The sequence below is a fragment of the Coptis chinensis genome, chromosome 6 (genome assembly GCF_015680905.1).
Source record: "Coptis chinensis isolate HL-2020 chromosome 6, ASM1568090v1, whole genome shotgun sequence".
Classification (NCBI taxonomy): Eukaryota; Viridiplantae; Streptophyta; class Magnoliopsida; order Ranunculales; family Ranunculaceae; genus Coptis; species Coptis chinensis.
In genome coordinates this window covers 76,348,586-76,365,122 of record NC_141461.1, presented here as the reverse complement: position 1 = coordinate 76,365,122, position 16,537 = coordinate 76,348,586, and the positions used below count along the sequence as shown (strand labels likewise).

Genomic DNA, 16,537 nt, shown 5'->3' with positions numbered 1-16,537 from the left:
AGACAAAACATTCAAAATATTTCACAACTTACATAAAAAAAGACAAATCCAGCAACCATAGTCAAGAACCTGGAACAATGTGTTTATCAGCAGGAGCGACACTAGTTAAAGGAGCGTTACTTTCGATCTCTTGAATGCGACAAGTGTGCGGTACCCGAGCCCCCACGATCGTCGTGCTCTCTTTAACTCAAAGTAGGTCTCCTCCAGCATGGCATATTCTTCACATACTCGGTCATATACGCCTTGCGCCTTTCGTGCAACGGCCTGACAGTGTTTGGTGTACTCAGCCACAACAGTATCAGGTTCAACCTCCTCCCTCTCACTCTCAAACCCAACTGATTCTTCTATCTCTTCCTCAACATCATCTTAACCCAGAGAAACCTCCCGAATCTCATTAGATCGCGTATCATCAGAATCAGACATCTTCCTCTCACAACTCACCCCTACCACAACAGTAAACAAGACAAACGACCTAGCAACTCAACAGAAAAGCAAGAACAAAGTAGAAATATGAAGAACAAAAATGGCAAAAAACTAACCTAAAAGTTCTCGGTGTAGTGTTTTTCTGGAAAGGAAAGCAAGAAATGGCTCTTCAGATTTCCAGAATTGGTTTTGTGTAACCGACCCTTCGTTTTCTGATGCAAATCATGATTACACCCTAAACCCTAGCACACACGTCTACCAAAGACCTGTCTTTTCAAAATCCCAAAAAAAGCGGCGACACGTTTTCCTCTTCAACTGCTCAGATTCTCCCACCTGTCAATCACGTGCCTGCTACAGTGCAACACCAGTTCGTTATACTGCAAAGAACGATCTCTCCAAAGTGGTGGATATTTCTATTCACAAGCGTTCGCCTCCTCACAGATGCTAGACACACACCACCATTCTTTCTCAGCAGATCGCTTCTTCGTATAAAGCGACCTACTGAGATGGGGTTGTGTGAGAGACTAATATTCACATTTAATGAAGATCAGGCGTGCGTCCAGCATAAGTAGAAATATCCTACCGATCACACGTCGTTGTCCTCCGAGCTCTTCACAAGCAACTCGCTTCATGTAGGTGGTCTACTTCAGCTCGTACTACAAATAACAACATCATCACCCGCTCCAAAATCTACCAGCTCGCTCCAGAAGGACACATGTCGCACGAACTAACTCACGCAGGTCGCTTCATCTCATAACGTCATCCATCTTCTAGATGCAATCATTACTGAAGACTTACTTACACAAGCCATTACTGCAAATCACAAACCACTGTAACCACTCCCCATCATTACAAAATTCCTACTAACACCATCCAAACACTCCTTCTCAATCTCAACAATACATATATGCTTGTCAGTACACGTGTTGAGTGGATTCTCATATTCAACAACTATAAATACCCCCTACATGAACTACGTCAGACCTGATTCAACTCTCCCCCCCAGAAGTGAGAGCTTGATACGTAGTAGGGGTGGGAAATGGGCCGGGACGGGCTAGCCCGGCCCTAAATATTTAAAGCCTTTCAGTTATTAAGGTTGGGCCAGCCTGACCCTAAAGTCCCTATAGGACCGAGTCGGGCCGGGTCATAAGTCTAAATCTCAAGCCCTGACCCTACCGTAAGCCCTTTTTAAAAGTTTTAGGGTCGGGCAGGGCCGGGCCTATATATTTTCTCCTTTTTACTACATCAATTTTAAAACTCATTTATATTACAAAAAAAAATCAAAGATTTGCAAACTCAAAGTCCCACCACTTTGAAATTTGAATAACAACAAATCTAGTAATAATTCTTGATAAGTCCAACAATTTAAAATGCATATCTACAATCTAATAAACTGAAGTACATAGAGACTCATACTTATATTTCAAAATTACAGTTAAAATTCACAAGACACATTTTGGAAGGAGTTTTCACTGATATAATTAAATCCATTATTTTTTGTACTCAAATATCACAAAAATTACATTTAACATTGAATAACACAAAGACAAATAAGAGTTTGGAATGAGTTTTTATTGACGTCAACCTATTTTTGATTAAGCTAGTGCCCAATGCTCATTATTGTTCTTGGCGACTAGGTTAGATGGGCAGTTGTGAGATAGAAACAATTAGGTTTCACTACAAGAAACAGGGTCATTGGCGACAAAAAATACTGTCGCTGAAAATTGCCAAAACGTCGCCAATTGCATTTTGCGACGATTTTTGGAGTGTCGTGTCAGCGTCGTTAATGCTATAGTCGGCAATGATATGGGCCTACGATTTTTCAACGTCGCCAAATATCATATATTCACCGACGATTTCTAGTGTCGTCATTTACCTAATTTCGTCGCTAATTCTTTTCCGCATTTTAAATGCAATAACGTAGCAAAAGATGGGGTTTTTGCGACATATTCAAAATCGTCGGTAATGAGGATTACTAGCTACATTTTTATCGTTGATAAAAGTTTAAATTTTTGAAATTTTTTGCGTTATTAGCGACGTTTTAATAATCATCACTATAAGTCCAATTTTTTTTTAAAAAAAAAGTAGTATTAGTGACATTTTTAGTATCTCTAGAGATAATAGTAATTTGAAACTTTGTTCATATAAACGATATTTTTATTGTCGTTAAAGATTTAAAATATTTGAATTTTATGTGTTTTTAGCAACGTTTCCATCGTCGACAAAGCTAAAACGAATTTAAAAAATTGGTATAATAAGCGATGTTCTAATCGCCGCTGGAGTCCAAAAAAGTCTATTAGTTGTGTTCATGTTCCGACACTACATGCGCTGCAGAAGACTATTTTTATCACTAATATCATTGTCAATTGTGCCCCATTTGTACAAATTATTTTTCACCTGTCCCCTCCCCCCAAATTATCATTTAACAAATAAACCGAAAAACAAAAACCATAACATCAAATATCTAATAATATGTAATAAACAACAAATTTTCAATAAATAAAATTGGGTCAAATCACTCCGTTATAAACAAATGAGTTGCATATTTTTTTTTCTAAACTCTTCTTAATAATAAAGGTATTAACTTAACAAAAACAATTCTAAACATCCAAGTAGCTTGCAAATGAAATTGTCTTTTCTAAAAAGCAAAAACAAAGTGACATAAACTAGCATATAGATTCATCTAAGGCCTCTTGCAATTCAAACTGTCATTTCTTCACAACACTCCTCTTTTGATGTCGATAATCTGCATAACGAAAATGTTATCTATTAGACCTTTTGCATTATAGAGCATAATAACATGAGCAAGCAATATACAAACAACTGAAATCATAAACAATACTAACACAAGGTTCTTCATCCGTTCGTTTAAGCAAATAAATTAAAGTTGTGATTATGACTAATGAATCCCAAGTTTAATCGACCGTGTCCAAAATGAATGTGGGTGCGTACGTATAATATATGTCACCGTAAGCTAGTGGCATATACCTGCTACTGCCAATTCATTTGAGATGTTCACTGCATGTCCACTCTTTACAGCATAATACTCGCAAACTTATACACCAATCTAAAAGTTAATGACAAGAACGATTCATCGATGTGAAAATTAGCACAGGAATACAAGTTTAGGCCGCAGTGTTTATTCATTTTATTGTAGTATTTGTAGTGAACAACATGTTAGGTGTGTAAACCATAGCAAATCTGTAAAGTCCAGCATCGGGGAGGCTCTCACCCCATAGCTGAGGTCTTTGGAGTAAAAACAGTTGATGATGCCCAACTGCAGTTGGGGCACTAGTGGTTAAGGTCGGGTCAATATCGGGCTAGGGTCAGAGAATAGAGGGTACCTTGTGTTACTGTCCTTGACCTCGCTGAGATAAAAGAACATGAATTGAATTCTCATAGTTTAGATGAAGAAAAATATCTTGTTAACTGAAGAAAAATATCTCTCATAAATTAATTAATAGGAACCGACAAAATAAAAAGTAAGTACGAAAAGTTGTGAAATCACACAATATGAGTAAATATGGCCATAGATTTGAATAATGAGATTTTATACAATATTTGCAGAAGTAGGTTTCAGCTTTAACAGTTTCCTTTCTTTCTCCATAAGGTCATGTAGAATGTTGGGGTCAAAGCATGTAGCAAAACAGACTTGCCAAGGGAATAAATGAAACTGAAATATTAGAACTAAAGTTAATAAAAAATGAATTGTCCACTAAAAGCCGGAAGCGAGAGGTACCACATGATTATTAAGCGTAAAATTTACCTTGCTATTTCTAGCCCCTCGGAAACATGTGATAAAACATTCCGGCATGTGCATCGGCATTCAAAATTGCCCCCTTATCCGGAATTTCTTCCTCTCCCCTAACACTTCTTGCCACTAAAAGCAGTTGGTTTTTCATAATACTTATTCGAGCAGTGGCGGTTCATCAACAACTACAACATATCCAACTGCTTCAACTGGGCTGATGACCTGCCAACTGTTTAAGTCCAGCTAAGGTTGCATTAGAAAGTAATTTTTATTTCTTTCAGAAAATTAAATTTAAATCTCTGAGATATGGCTGTGTTTAAGAATAAAGATTACTAGAAACTGAAGGGTAATTTTATAAAGATAGGTAACAATATCATGGATGGAATTAAAGAGAAAGAGACCAAACGAATAGTCACATTCTAAACACAAGGAAAGCAACACTATTTTTAAGAAGGATATTCATTTTCCTTAAATTGATTGGAGAAGGTGGGTAATTGTCTCTTCTTCCCTCTCCTTCTCTTGTCGTCTCTCATTTACCATAAATCTTAGTTCACTAAACCAAATACAGTAGTAGACCTATCATGAGGTGCATACTAAACTAGTTCTTAATTTATCGGTGACAAATCAGTTAGAGAATAAGTATATAAAGTACCTTCCGAGATTAGCCGTCTTCCTCGAGTCTGAGGGTCAAACCAATTAACAAGTGGCGGCGGGGATGCCAGCGATCCAAAGCCGCGAATAATTTCTTCGGTGAAAATATTATTTACCCGCGAAGTGCTTTTGAGTTAAGGAATTCAAGCTAGCTACAAAGGAGAACATACAAGACCTGAATATAAATAGAACATACATCATATCCGATTGATCGACACCAAGCAATGATCCAAGATACTCGCCAGGCGTTGGAGAACTTATCATAGTGCTTTCGGCTGGCTTGCAAGAGCAAGTCGTGTCACATCAAGGACTGATTTTATATATAGTGCCCAAATGATCATCTCCACTCTTAGACATGTTAAGGGCATGATTCCATCAATTCAAAAAATAAAAGGAGTACCAAAAAAGAAGTCAAAATAGTCAAAATTTTAAAAAGAAAACAAAGATGAAAAGAATAATTTTGCAAATCACCACGAATACATCATGTAAGAGATGCGCTCAAAGATTAAGAAGTTCCTCATAAAACTTAAACAAAAATAAGAGACTTGTAAGGTAAATAACTCAAAAAGGAAAAGTGAGAGGTGGTATGCAGGATTATTCCAAGGCGGGGACCAGATCCTTGAAGTGGATCAAGTTCATTACAACTATAGGCCCCTTCCTACTGTTTCCTTTGTTTCTTTAACTTATCCGACTTATAGGAACAGCCCATCTCCTAATTTATGCTTAGATTTAATGGGTTCATAACATTCAACCAGGGAATTGCACAAAAGTCTAAGTGATTGGTAGAGCAATGTGTTAGCATCCCTTATGTCAGGTTTGAAGAGTTACCCCCGAAGAATAAAGATAAGAGAGTCGAGTTTTTCGAGCAAGGAAGGTATTTTCCTTTTAATTATGATTGGAACTCTTTCCAAATGGTGACTGTTTCAAATCTAAATTTAAGTGTTAAGTGTCTGATTGTTGCCATGGTTTTCACTTAATCTTGACGCATTTGTATCGTGTTATACAGAGTTACCGATCTCATTTAAAACAAGCTTGCCAAAAAAAAAAAAAAAAAAAGGGTGTTATACAAAGGTCTTTAGAAAAAATTATAAATCGAGTGTCACTTAATCTCACCATAAAGCAAGCATACATTTAAAAATTATCGACATCTGGTTGTTATTAGTTAATTTTATCACTCTATTTACGAACTTAATAAAAACTTTAGAAAACACTGGAGGCATTTGTCGTTTAAGCTACATAAATTATGCCTTCAACATAACACAAAATTTTTCTGAAGAGTAAATAAGAAACTAATAGATTCACCAAGCGAATACCTTTAAGCATTAGAGTAGATCCTCATTATTGTCAAACGAAAGTGCAAGATTTTCAAGAACTAGAGTGATAAAATACATAATTTTCTGCAAGAGAATTAAACAGATTAGGTAAACGTTTGAGTGTAAAGTCAAAACCAATTGCTTGATTTATAGACCACAGTGTAAATAAAAATCTAAAGAAACAGAAAAAAAAAATGATCAACATAAAGGGAAGAAAAAAATAAAGTGTATTTAAATGGAGAGTGTACTGAAGCGGTTCTCCGATCCGATGGGGGAGGGTTGTTCACATTGGTTGAGGTGATTTAATAACTGGTGGTGGAGGCGAGAAGAATGGCGGTTCAGTGGGAGAGAGAGTGCGTGAGTACTGAGTAGTAGCTAGGTTTTTTTCTTTTTTTCTTTTTTCCTTTTTCTCTCTTTTTTCCTTTTCTTTTTAATTGGATGGGCGCGACATAACCAAAAAATTTGAGCCTGAAATTTTTCGAAACAAAAATTTTGACTCGCTGAAATCACAAATTCATCGTCGCCATTTATGGTTCTTAATTTCTATTTATGCCAAACCATTGGCTACAATGAAAAATGCCGCCAAAAGAGTAAGTTCTAGCTACGATTTTTTTTTTTCAACGTCCATATATGGATTCTTAATTTCTATTTATGCCAAACCATTGGCTACGATGAAAAATGCTGCCAAAAGAGTAAGTTCTAGCTACACTTTTTTCAACGTCGGATACTCTATCATCACCGATGCTTAAATACGTCGTCATTGGTAAAATGTTTTCCAACAGTCCTTTCTTCGCCAAATAACTTTTTATGATTTTCTAAAATTTTCAAATTTTTTGAACAAGGCTTTCAGCAACATAAAAAGCGTAGCCAAAAGTTTATCATCAAAGGGTCTGACACTAGCGAAATTGCGACGTTACAAACGTTGTTAAAGATGATCATTAGCCACGTTTTTTTATTGTCACTAAAAGTTTTGTCGCTAAAAAGCCTATTTGTTGTAGTGTTTACAAGTTTTTATGATATAAGACAAATTATTAGAAGTACCGATACAGTAAGTAATAAATTACAAAGGACAGTATTATTTTAATTGAAAATATGTAACAAGGAGTTGGATAGTTATATTATGTGTATTTTATAGTGAAATTATAACTAGGGCTTACTGAGGGTCGGGCCTATGTTTCAGAATCTTAACCCTGATCCTGTCTTAGAAGGCATTAGGGCCGGGTCGGCCCTGCCCTAAACTCTGTGAGGGCTTTATAGAGATTAGGGTCGAGTCGGTCAGGGCCGGGTTAGGATCGTTAGGGCCAAATTCTCACCCCTACACTTGTAAGGTGAACTAAAACACACCTTTAGACACATCACTTGCTTGATAGGAAGAGATTGTTCCCTCCATAACTTAGATTTTACTTATCAAGTTCAAAGTTTGTTTTGTGAGAGTAGTAACAAACCTAAGTTCAGCTTCATAATTTTTCTTGTTAAATACTGTTAAGTCAGATCTCATGTGGTCATGTATGGTGAATTGGTGATGGGAGCCAGAAAGGCAATTGGCATTAGACACAATGTAGTGGATGTATTTCTTTCGACAAATCAGCCGGTATTTATTGGCATTTCACAATTTAAGTCGCTTGTGGAGCCCTCAGTGATCCACTGCTCCATATGAAACGTCAGTCTCATTAAAAATGTGTGGACAAATTAGGAAAGTAGCAGCAGCTCAGTTCTTGGTCTCTCGTTCGTATGTACCTCTTTTTCTCTTTAATTCCTTTTTATTATTACCCACACACGTACATATTTATGGCCTTGTTTATTTTAATGTTTACTATTCAGATTTCGGTGAATAGTAAAGCTTTTGATGTATTTAGATTTATATGCTTGTTGTTTGGTAATAATCTCTATTCGTATAATGTGTTGCTTTGAAGTGCTAGTTTGTTTTGGTAATCTGAGTGAGTTGAGGTTGTGCTGGGTTTTCTTAGATGCAATTTTCTTTGAGGAACTGTTTTTCATAGTTTTGCCAAGTGTTTGAGAGCTTTGGATATGGTATTTTCTATTGAAAATGCCATGTAGGTGGTTGAAGTGTCTCATGTCTCATGTCTTCACAGGTTTGGAGTTTTGGAGAATCTAAGTAAGTTGCGGTGTACTTGTAAGAGATGGTGATTGTGAACCAGGATTCCACGAGCCTAGAATTTCAGGCATCTGAAGACAATGCGTGGTATGCGGTTTGTTTGGTTTTGCAGGGAGAGACTCTTGTTGTGAAATTCTCTGAATTCCCGGATACATATGATGAGAAATTTAGCACAGCAGATTTCAAGGACACCAAGGAGTTGGAGAAATTCATTGGGAGGTTTCGCCCAACTTCTGATCAAGTACAAGATAATGAATGCAAGGAGATCACCGACGGAACGACTGTTTGTGCTTCTAAAGTATTTGGCGTAAATGATGTGAAATTCTATGATGCAACTGTCCAGGAAGTCAAGATTAAGGACCACAAATTTGAAAATGGGGAAGAGGTATGCACTTGTAAATTTGTGCTTTACTGGCTTAGTGGGCCTAAAGGTTTGGCTTGTCCAATGAGTGAGGCTGATGTTGCACACATTTGCAAAATCCAGCATGGTAAACCTATGAATCCAACATTGACTCTTTTTGAGAAGATATCAAGAGAGAAACTGCAAATGCTTTCACACGGTTCTGCTCGTGTTTCCGATGATGTTAAACTGAGTCCTAATAGGACCCCTGACTCTACTATTAATAATGAGACAAGGTCAACTCCCAAGATACTCAAGAGCTACAAGCAGTCAGTCACTACACCCCGGACATTGAAAGGGCGCAGGAGTGGTCTTGGGAAGAAGAACGAACAGGATGAAGATTTAGAAGGAAACTCTGTTTCTATGGAGGATATCAGAGAACCATCCTCTTTCCATTTTTTGTTGATAGAGAATTTAGAAAAGGACTTGTCTCCGTCGGCTATTGTAGATTTTGTCAAAAAGCATGTCTCTATTACTTCTCATGCACAAGTGTTCCCAAGTTTGTCTTCAGAAACTTATACAAGAGGAATCATCGCTGTAGATACCCAAGAAGAGCTCCAGAAGTTATCTGATTTCTTACATGATCCTGGTCATATAATATTGTCCGCAAGGGGAATACCGTGGATGATAACTGAGAAGAAATTGAGGCTTGGGGGTCTTGGACAAAAAATTGAGGACTTAACATTATTATCTGAACGTCGTCCATGGGATAGCAGTCTTGAAGTTGGTGAAAAAGTTAAAGTTGCCAGCAGAGGAACTGAATTATACAACAGAGGCAAGCAACTGAAGACGCTGTTTCTGGAATTTGCAGATCATCTACGAGGTCTTCACCAGAAATTTGCATCGGAAGAGTGCAAGATCTTGCAGCCATCCAATGGGCCAATAAAGGGGCTGTAAAGGGATTTCACAAATGCATGACTATTGGTACTCAGTTTACAATAGTCAAGCTGATTTTGGGAAGCTTAATTTGTGAATAGGATTTTGTTAAGATGCTGGATGCGCATTTGACATGAAATGCATGTACTTAAAAGAGTTTTTTGAGAATTTTGTAAAGCTTCGTTGTAGCACTCTAAAACTAAATGCTAATGACTTTTGGATACTATGCTATACACTTGTGTGTATGTGTGTCAGTGACTCAGTGAGTGTGTATGTGCCTTTGTTTCCTTCTGTGTCTGCTGCTACTTTTTTCTCTCTGTTACTGCAAGTACTCTCCTGTAGTTGGTCTAATCAGGGGGAAAAAAAAAAAAAAGTGAAGCATGCATGGCCAACCATTGCTCAATATTTCTGACTGTTGCGTTCCAACTGTATTCTTGCAGCATAGATTTGCTAATAACTTGAACTGCTTCTACATTATATGGCTTATAACTCATACCATGGAACACGGGATACATTCCATTGCTCAACATGTGCACCTTGCACTAACATTACCACTTTAGTTTGGAGACTTCTACTGCAACTACTTCGTTGCAACTTCTCTTACGCTTCAGTTGAAGATTTCAACTGCAACTACTTCGTTACAACTTCAGTTGCTTCGACACCAACTTATTTAGGATTGTAATTCGGAAATGGAGATGCTTGAGCTAGAGAGAGTTGTATGTGCCTTCTAAGTGTTTTGTTGTGTTTATGATGGTAATAATTGATGGAGAAGATCCAGATTCCATTGAAGGGGCGCAGGAGGTTATAGAAACATCTAACCAGTTTGTTACAAGTCTTCCAGTTGTTGTGTTTGGCGTCTTCTCCATCAATTATTACCATCAGCCATCACGGCAAATTTTAGACAAGAGGGTGCACGGGTCGATGTTTCGAAGGAACTCATAACAAAAACAGCAAGCACGCTTATCATCCAAAAGCTCTGCTTTCCTTGAGAGCTCTCTTTGTGCATCTAACCCTTCCTTAATGATAATCAAGTCTGATATGACGAAGAAAACATATCCGAAGGCTTCTCCAAAGGCAGAAATAAAACTCATCCTTCTAGCTAAATCTTTATCTATAACTCCAACTCTTGCCAACCATAGAAAATGGTCAAAGAAGAAGTAGACCATCTCTCCTGCATTGGCTAGCACGGTGAGGTAACGAAAAGTTGGTTTTGACCCAGGGTTCCGCCGGAGAGCATTGAAGCCTGTGAGAAACTGACCTGTTCTGAAAGATTTACGACTGAGGTCAGAAGCAACCTCCCATTGCTTTGCTCTTTGGGCACCGTCAGGATGACTGGTCTCTACATGCCAGTGGACTAGCTTGGAGACATACTGAAAAGTCTTGACAAGCTTGTCTATACCATCTCTTTTAGCTAGGAAGATGACCAGCTTTCTACTGTGTCATTCATTATTCAATTAATAAGGTAGTAGACTTGTAAACTTGATGAGAACGAATGGTAAAGAGCTTATGGTTTTGCTAGTAATAAGTTGTATTTCTGACCTCCATAGAAAATATAGAGCACTACAGGAATTAGTTATGGATAAATGATAAATCCTTGTCCAAGATAGCTTAAAATATTGGTTTTGTTCGTTTTGAAAAGGAAATTATTGTAGTGTCTTATGGAGAATGTTGTCTGGATAAACAACCACCATGCATTTTATGCATATCGAAATCTCATTTCTTATCTTTTCTTATTGAGTGACAAATCGAGATGACATCATCATATGTAAATTTAAATTTACATATGAAAATTTAAAGGGTAATTTAAATTTACACAATATTCTTTACCTAAAATTTAAATGTACATTTACATAGTATTTTATATATGAAAATTTAAATATACATTGCTGACGGAAGCCTCAGCTCGTATTTTTGGACTTGGAGTGAAATTAAAATTCAAGTTGGCTTAGGGCCGATTTTTTTTGGAAAATTGGGCTCTCAGCCCAATTAATTGTATTTTGTCTAGTTTTTAGGCACTTATATTATCCCAAAAGGCACAACTCTTCCTTCCAAGTTCCTAGAAACTGTTGGGTTGTTGGAACCGTCAAGCTTTGCTCCGGTGTTTGTATGCCACGTTTACGATTTTTCAGTCTAATGAAGAGGGCGCACCCTGCGCTCATGCCTACCGAAATTTTTCACTGTTTCGGCCCAATCCCATTTGCTCCCCTTTTTCTATGTACACATATATAAAGGAAATAGATTAGGGTTTTAAAAAAACTTTTTGAGAGATTCATTTCTTGGGTATTGTGGGAGCTCTATTGAGCTAGAGTTTGAGTGAGGCCTCTTGTTCTTGATTCTTGATATCTCTTATAAACTCTCCAATCTTTACTATAAAGGAAACTCGGCTTTTGTGTGGATGTATGTAACATTTATCGAACCACCTAAATCTTTGTGTCTCTTTGCATATTTACTTCTTTATTTATTGTTTGCTTGTTATGGGTGATGATAAATTAGTGGATTTGCTTGTTTGAGTTTGTTGTGATAACTACCAAAGTCTTGGGTGGGTGATTTCCTTGGTGTGAGCTCCAAGTTGAAATCATTTGGGATAGAAAGTAACTAGATTGAGGTGTGACTTTCTAGTGAAATCTCCCAACAAGTGGTATCGAAACTATAGTTGAATCATTGGAACAAGGTGTGTGAGGAAAGTTTCCATCTTTAGCAGAGAAGACTAGGTGTTTGAAGAAATTCCTCTGAGAGAGTCTCCACCGTTGTGTTGGTTCAAGTGGAAGTCATGACAACCGAAAAGGAAAACTACAAGATAGAAGTTTGTGGAACAAATTTCGGCTATTGGAAGATGCAAATCGAGGGCGTACTTCTATCAAAAAGATTTGATGGAAACATTGATATGTGAAAGCCCGATGAGATTCCCGCAAGACAAATGAGATTTGCAAGATATAAAGGCATTAGCCACAATCCGATTGAGTCTCTCAAGTCGGTAGCCTTCAATATTAAAACCGAGAAGGCGGTGAAGTCTCTCATGGAGGCACTTACTACGATGTATGAACAACCCTCGGCCGCGAACAAAGTCTATTTGATCACTAAGCTATTTAGTATGAAAATGTCGGAGGGGACCTCCTTCAAGGATCACCTAAATGAATTCAACCAAACTAAGGACCAATTAGAGTCGGTTGAGATTACATTTAGTGATGAGGTGCTAGCTTTGGCGATACTTGGACAATTGCCTCCAAGTTGGAAGGCAGTTATGGCGGCTATTAGTGGCTCTGCGGGAATAAGCAAGTTGAAGTTTGAGCACGTTGTTAGTATGGTACTAACCGAGGAAATCAGGAGACAGGATTGTCCTTCATCTTCAGGGTCAACTTCAGGGTCGGCATTGAGTAATCGAAAGTAGGGGAAGAAATTCAAACGAGGAGTTGTAGTAAGAAAAAGTGGAGGGGAGATCGAAATCTCAAGCCCCCCGATTACAAAACGTTGAACACAATCCTCGAGACATAAGTGAAGTTGTATGTTACAATTGTGGTAAGCATGACCATTATAGTAACAATTGCCCAGCACCAAGAAACAACAACAACATTAATAAGAACAATAAAAGAATCAAGAAGCTAATGTTGTTGAGATGGTAGATGATGCTTTGATATGTTATGCACAAGATGGAGTCTTGGGTACTTGATTCGGTTCGCGATCTTTCCATGCTACCTCACATCGAGAGTTCTTGAGAACTACACGAAGGTGACCTTGAACGGTCTTTCGGTGATGACCAACCTTGTGACATTGTCGGCAAAGGGTGGCGTGCATGTCAAGATGAATGGCTAGTCATGGTTATTGAGGGACGTCGGACCGCCCGGATTGAGGGGAAGAATTTGATTTACGTGGGGCAATTGGCAAGTGAAGGATTTGTTACGTTTTCACGGTGATACTTGGAAGGTCTCGGCGGTTCAATGGTTGTTGCAAATGGTAAGAAAGATGGTACTCTTTACACGACTACACATGGTTGTGAGTCGATTGTCGTGGCACATGGCAAAGATGATCTGAATGTTTGGCACTGCAGACTTGGTCACATGAGTGAGAAAGGAATGAAAATCCTTTACTCTCCTGGTAAACTCCCAAAGTTACAGTCGACTGAAATTGACTTCTGTGAGAACTGTGTATTTGGAAAGTAGAAGCGGGTGAGTTTTCAGAGAATGGGTCAGACTCCGAAAGCTAGAAGGCTTGAGTTGATTCATACAGATGTCTGGGGGCCAGCTAATGTCTCTTCACTTGGTGGAAAGTCATATTTTGTGACTTTCATTGATGACCATACTAGGAAGGTGCGGGTCTATTTCTTGAAACACAAGTCAGAAGTATTTGAAGTGTTCAAGACTTGGAAGGCCATGGTTGAGAATGAAACAAGCTTGAAAGTAAATAAGCTGAGATCCGACAACGGTGGAAAGTATGAGGATTCAGGTTTTAAAAAGTACTGTGCTAACAATGGCATCAAGATGGAAAAGACTTTGCCAGGGACACCTCAGCAGAATGGGGTTGCAGAGCGGATGAATAGAACACTGACAGAGAGAGCTAGGTGTATGCGTACACTAGCAGACTTGCCCAAGCAATTCAGGGCAGAAAGTGTTAGCATAGCAGCTTACTTGATCAATAGAGGACCATCAGTACCTTTAGATTTTAAGATTCCATAGGAAGTGTGGAGCGGGAAGGATGTGAACCTTTCCCATTTGAAGGTGTTTGGTTGTGTGTCCTATGTTCACATTAGTGACCAAGCTAGAAGCAAGCTTGATGCTAAGTCACTAAAGTGCACCTTCATCGGCTATGGCGATGATGATTTTGGGTATCGCTTTTGGGATGATCAAAATCGGAAAATCATTCGTAGTAGAGATGTTGTGTTTAATGAGAAGGTGATGTACAAGAACAGAGATGAAGCACAAACCAAGGAATTGGGTACAGAGAGCGGCACAGAGCATGTTGAGTTAGAAGACTTCGATGTAAGTCGTGGTATAGTGGGAGCCCCACAGTCAGAGGATGACATTAGTAGTGAGTCAGAGAATAATGAGGATGCTACACCACCGAGTCCATCTCCACCTCGTGCCCCAAGGAAGACATCCAGGCCATATGTACTGAGTACGAGATATCCACCCTCCACCTATGTGAATTACTTGCTACTTACTGATGGTGGCGAGCCTCAATGCTATGATGAAGCATTGGAGGCGAGTGATGCAAGCAAGTGGGAGCTTGCTATGCGAGATGAGATGAAGTCCCTCATCTCTAATGGCACGTGGGAGTTAGCCATACTACCCATGGGTAAGAATGCTCTACAGAACAAATGGGTGTTTAGAGTCAAATAGGAACATGATGATTCCGAGAGATACAAAGCGAGGCTAGTAGTCAAGGGTTTTCAGCAGAAAGCAAGCGTTGACTTCACAGAGATATTCTCCCTAATGGTGAAACTGAATACCATTCGGTCAGTGTTGAGTATTGTTGCAGTAGAAGATTTGTATCTCGAGCAGTTGGATGTTAAAACTGCCTTCCTCCATGGTGACCTAGTTGAGGAAATTTACATGCAACAACTAGATGGTTTCATCAAAAAGGGTAAAGAGAATATGGTATGCAAGCTCAGAAAGAGCTTGTATGGTTTGAAACAATCCCCTAGGCAGTGGTACAGGAAGTTTGATAACTTCATGCAAGGAAATGGCTACTATAAGTGCAACGCTGACCATTGTTGCTACAAGAGGTTCAACTCCAGCTATGTCATCTTGTTGCTATATGTTGATGATATGTTAGTAGCGAGTTCTGATATGTCAGAAATTGGGAGATTGAAAGAGAAGTTAGCAAGTGAGTTCTCTATGAAAGACTTGGGTGCAGCGAAACAGATTCTAGGGATGAGGATCATAAGAGATAGGTAGAAAGGTATTCTGGAGTTGTCTCAGGCTGAGTATATTGAGAAGGTATTGAAGAGGTTCAACATGGGTAGTGCGAAACCAGTTTGCACACCTTTGGCAATCCACTTCAAGTTGTCCAAGGAACACTCTCCCAAGACTGTTGAGGAAAAAAACTTCATGGCTAAGGTACCATACGCCTCTGCCATTGGAAGTCTTATGTATGTCATGGTTTGCTCGTGTCCAGATATAGCCCAAGCAATGGGAGCTGTCAGTAGATTTATGTCTAATCCTGGCAAGCAACATTGGGAAGCTGTGAAGTGGATATTGAGATATCTGAGAGGTACTACAGAGAAATGCCTATGTTATGGAAGGGGTGTTGTGAACATGCAAGGGTATGTGGATGTCGATTTTGCAGGAGAAGTAGATCGCAGAAGAAGCACTACTGGTTATGCCTTTACAGTAGGTGCTACTGTAGTGAGTTGGATTTCTCAGTTACAAAAGATTGTTGCTTTGTCTACCATAGAAGCAGAGTATATGGCCGTTACAGAGGCAAGCAAAGAGATGATCTGGTTACAGGGATTGATGGAAGAGCTTGGGATGAAGCAAGAGAGAAGTGTGTTACACAGTGACAGTCAGAGTGCTATACATCTTGCTAAGAATTCGCCTTTCATTCTAGAACCAAGCACATTGGTCTCCGGTATCATTTTATCCGATCTCTGTTGGAGGATGATGTTTTGGCACTTGAGAAGATCCAAGGGAGTGAGAATCCGACGGATATGTTGACTAAGACCGTGCCTACTGAGAAGTTGAAGTTGTGTTCAACTTCGGTGGGTCTTCTTGCTTGAAGACCATGATGGATGAGCCGAGTGTTTCATTAGTAAATTGGATTTGGATTGAGTTGTTACAATTGAGATGTGATGTGCATGAAGAATCTCAAAGGTTCCAAGTGGGAGATTGTTGGGTTGTTGGAACCATCAAGCTTTGCTCCGGTGTCCGTATGCCACGTTTATGATTTTTCAGTCTGATGAAGAGGGCGCACCTTGTGCTCATGCCTACCGAAATTTTTCACTGTTTCGGCCCAAGCCCATTTGCTCCCCTTTTTTCTATGTACACATATATAAAGGAAATAGATTATGGTTT

At 38.8% G+C, this 16,537-nt stretch overlaps 1 protein-coding gene and 1 pseudogene across 2 annotated transcripts; one reads left to right on the top strand and one right to left on the bottom strand.

The window, feature by feature from the left end:
* The first annotated feature begins 7,598 nt into the window (after positions 1-7,598).
* On the top strand, positions 7,599-9,756 carry LOC147494526 (uncharacterized). The gene is made up of 2 exons (XM_086568963.1): positions 7,599-7,867; positions 8,232-9,756. Exon 2 carries the CDS (start codon positions 8,280-8,282, stop codon positions 9,549-9,551), a length of 1,272 nt encoding a protein of 423 aa, XP_086425089.1. The 5' UTR covers positions 7,599-7,867; positions 8,232-8,279; the 3' UTR covers positions 9,552-9,756.
* A 187-nt stretch (positions 9,757-9,943) lies between these two features.
* On the bottom strand, positions 9,944-10,992 carry LOC147494525 (peroxisomal membrane protein 11B pseudogene; annotated as a pseudogene). The gene has a single exon (XR_015199948.1). The product of XR_015199948.1 is annotated as a peroxisomal membrane protein 11B pseudogene (transcript).
* Between the last annotated feature and the right edge of the window lie 5,545 nt (positions 10,993-16,537).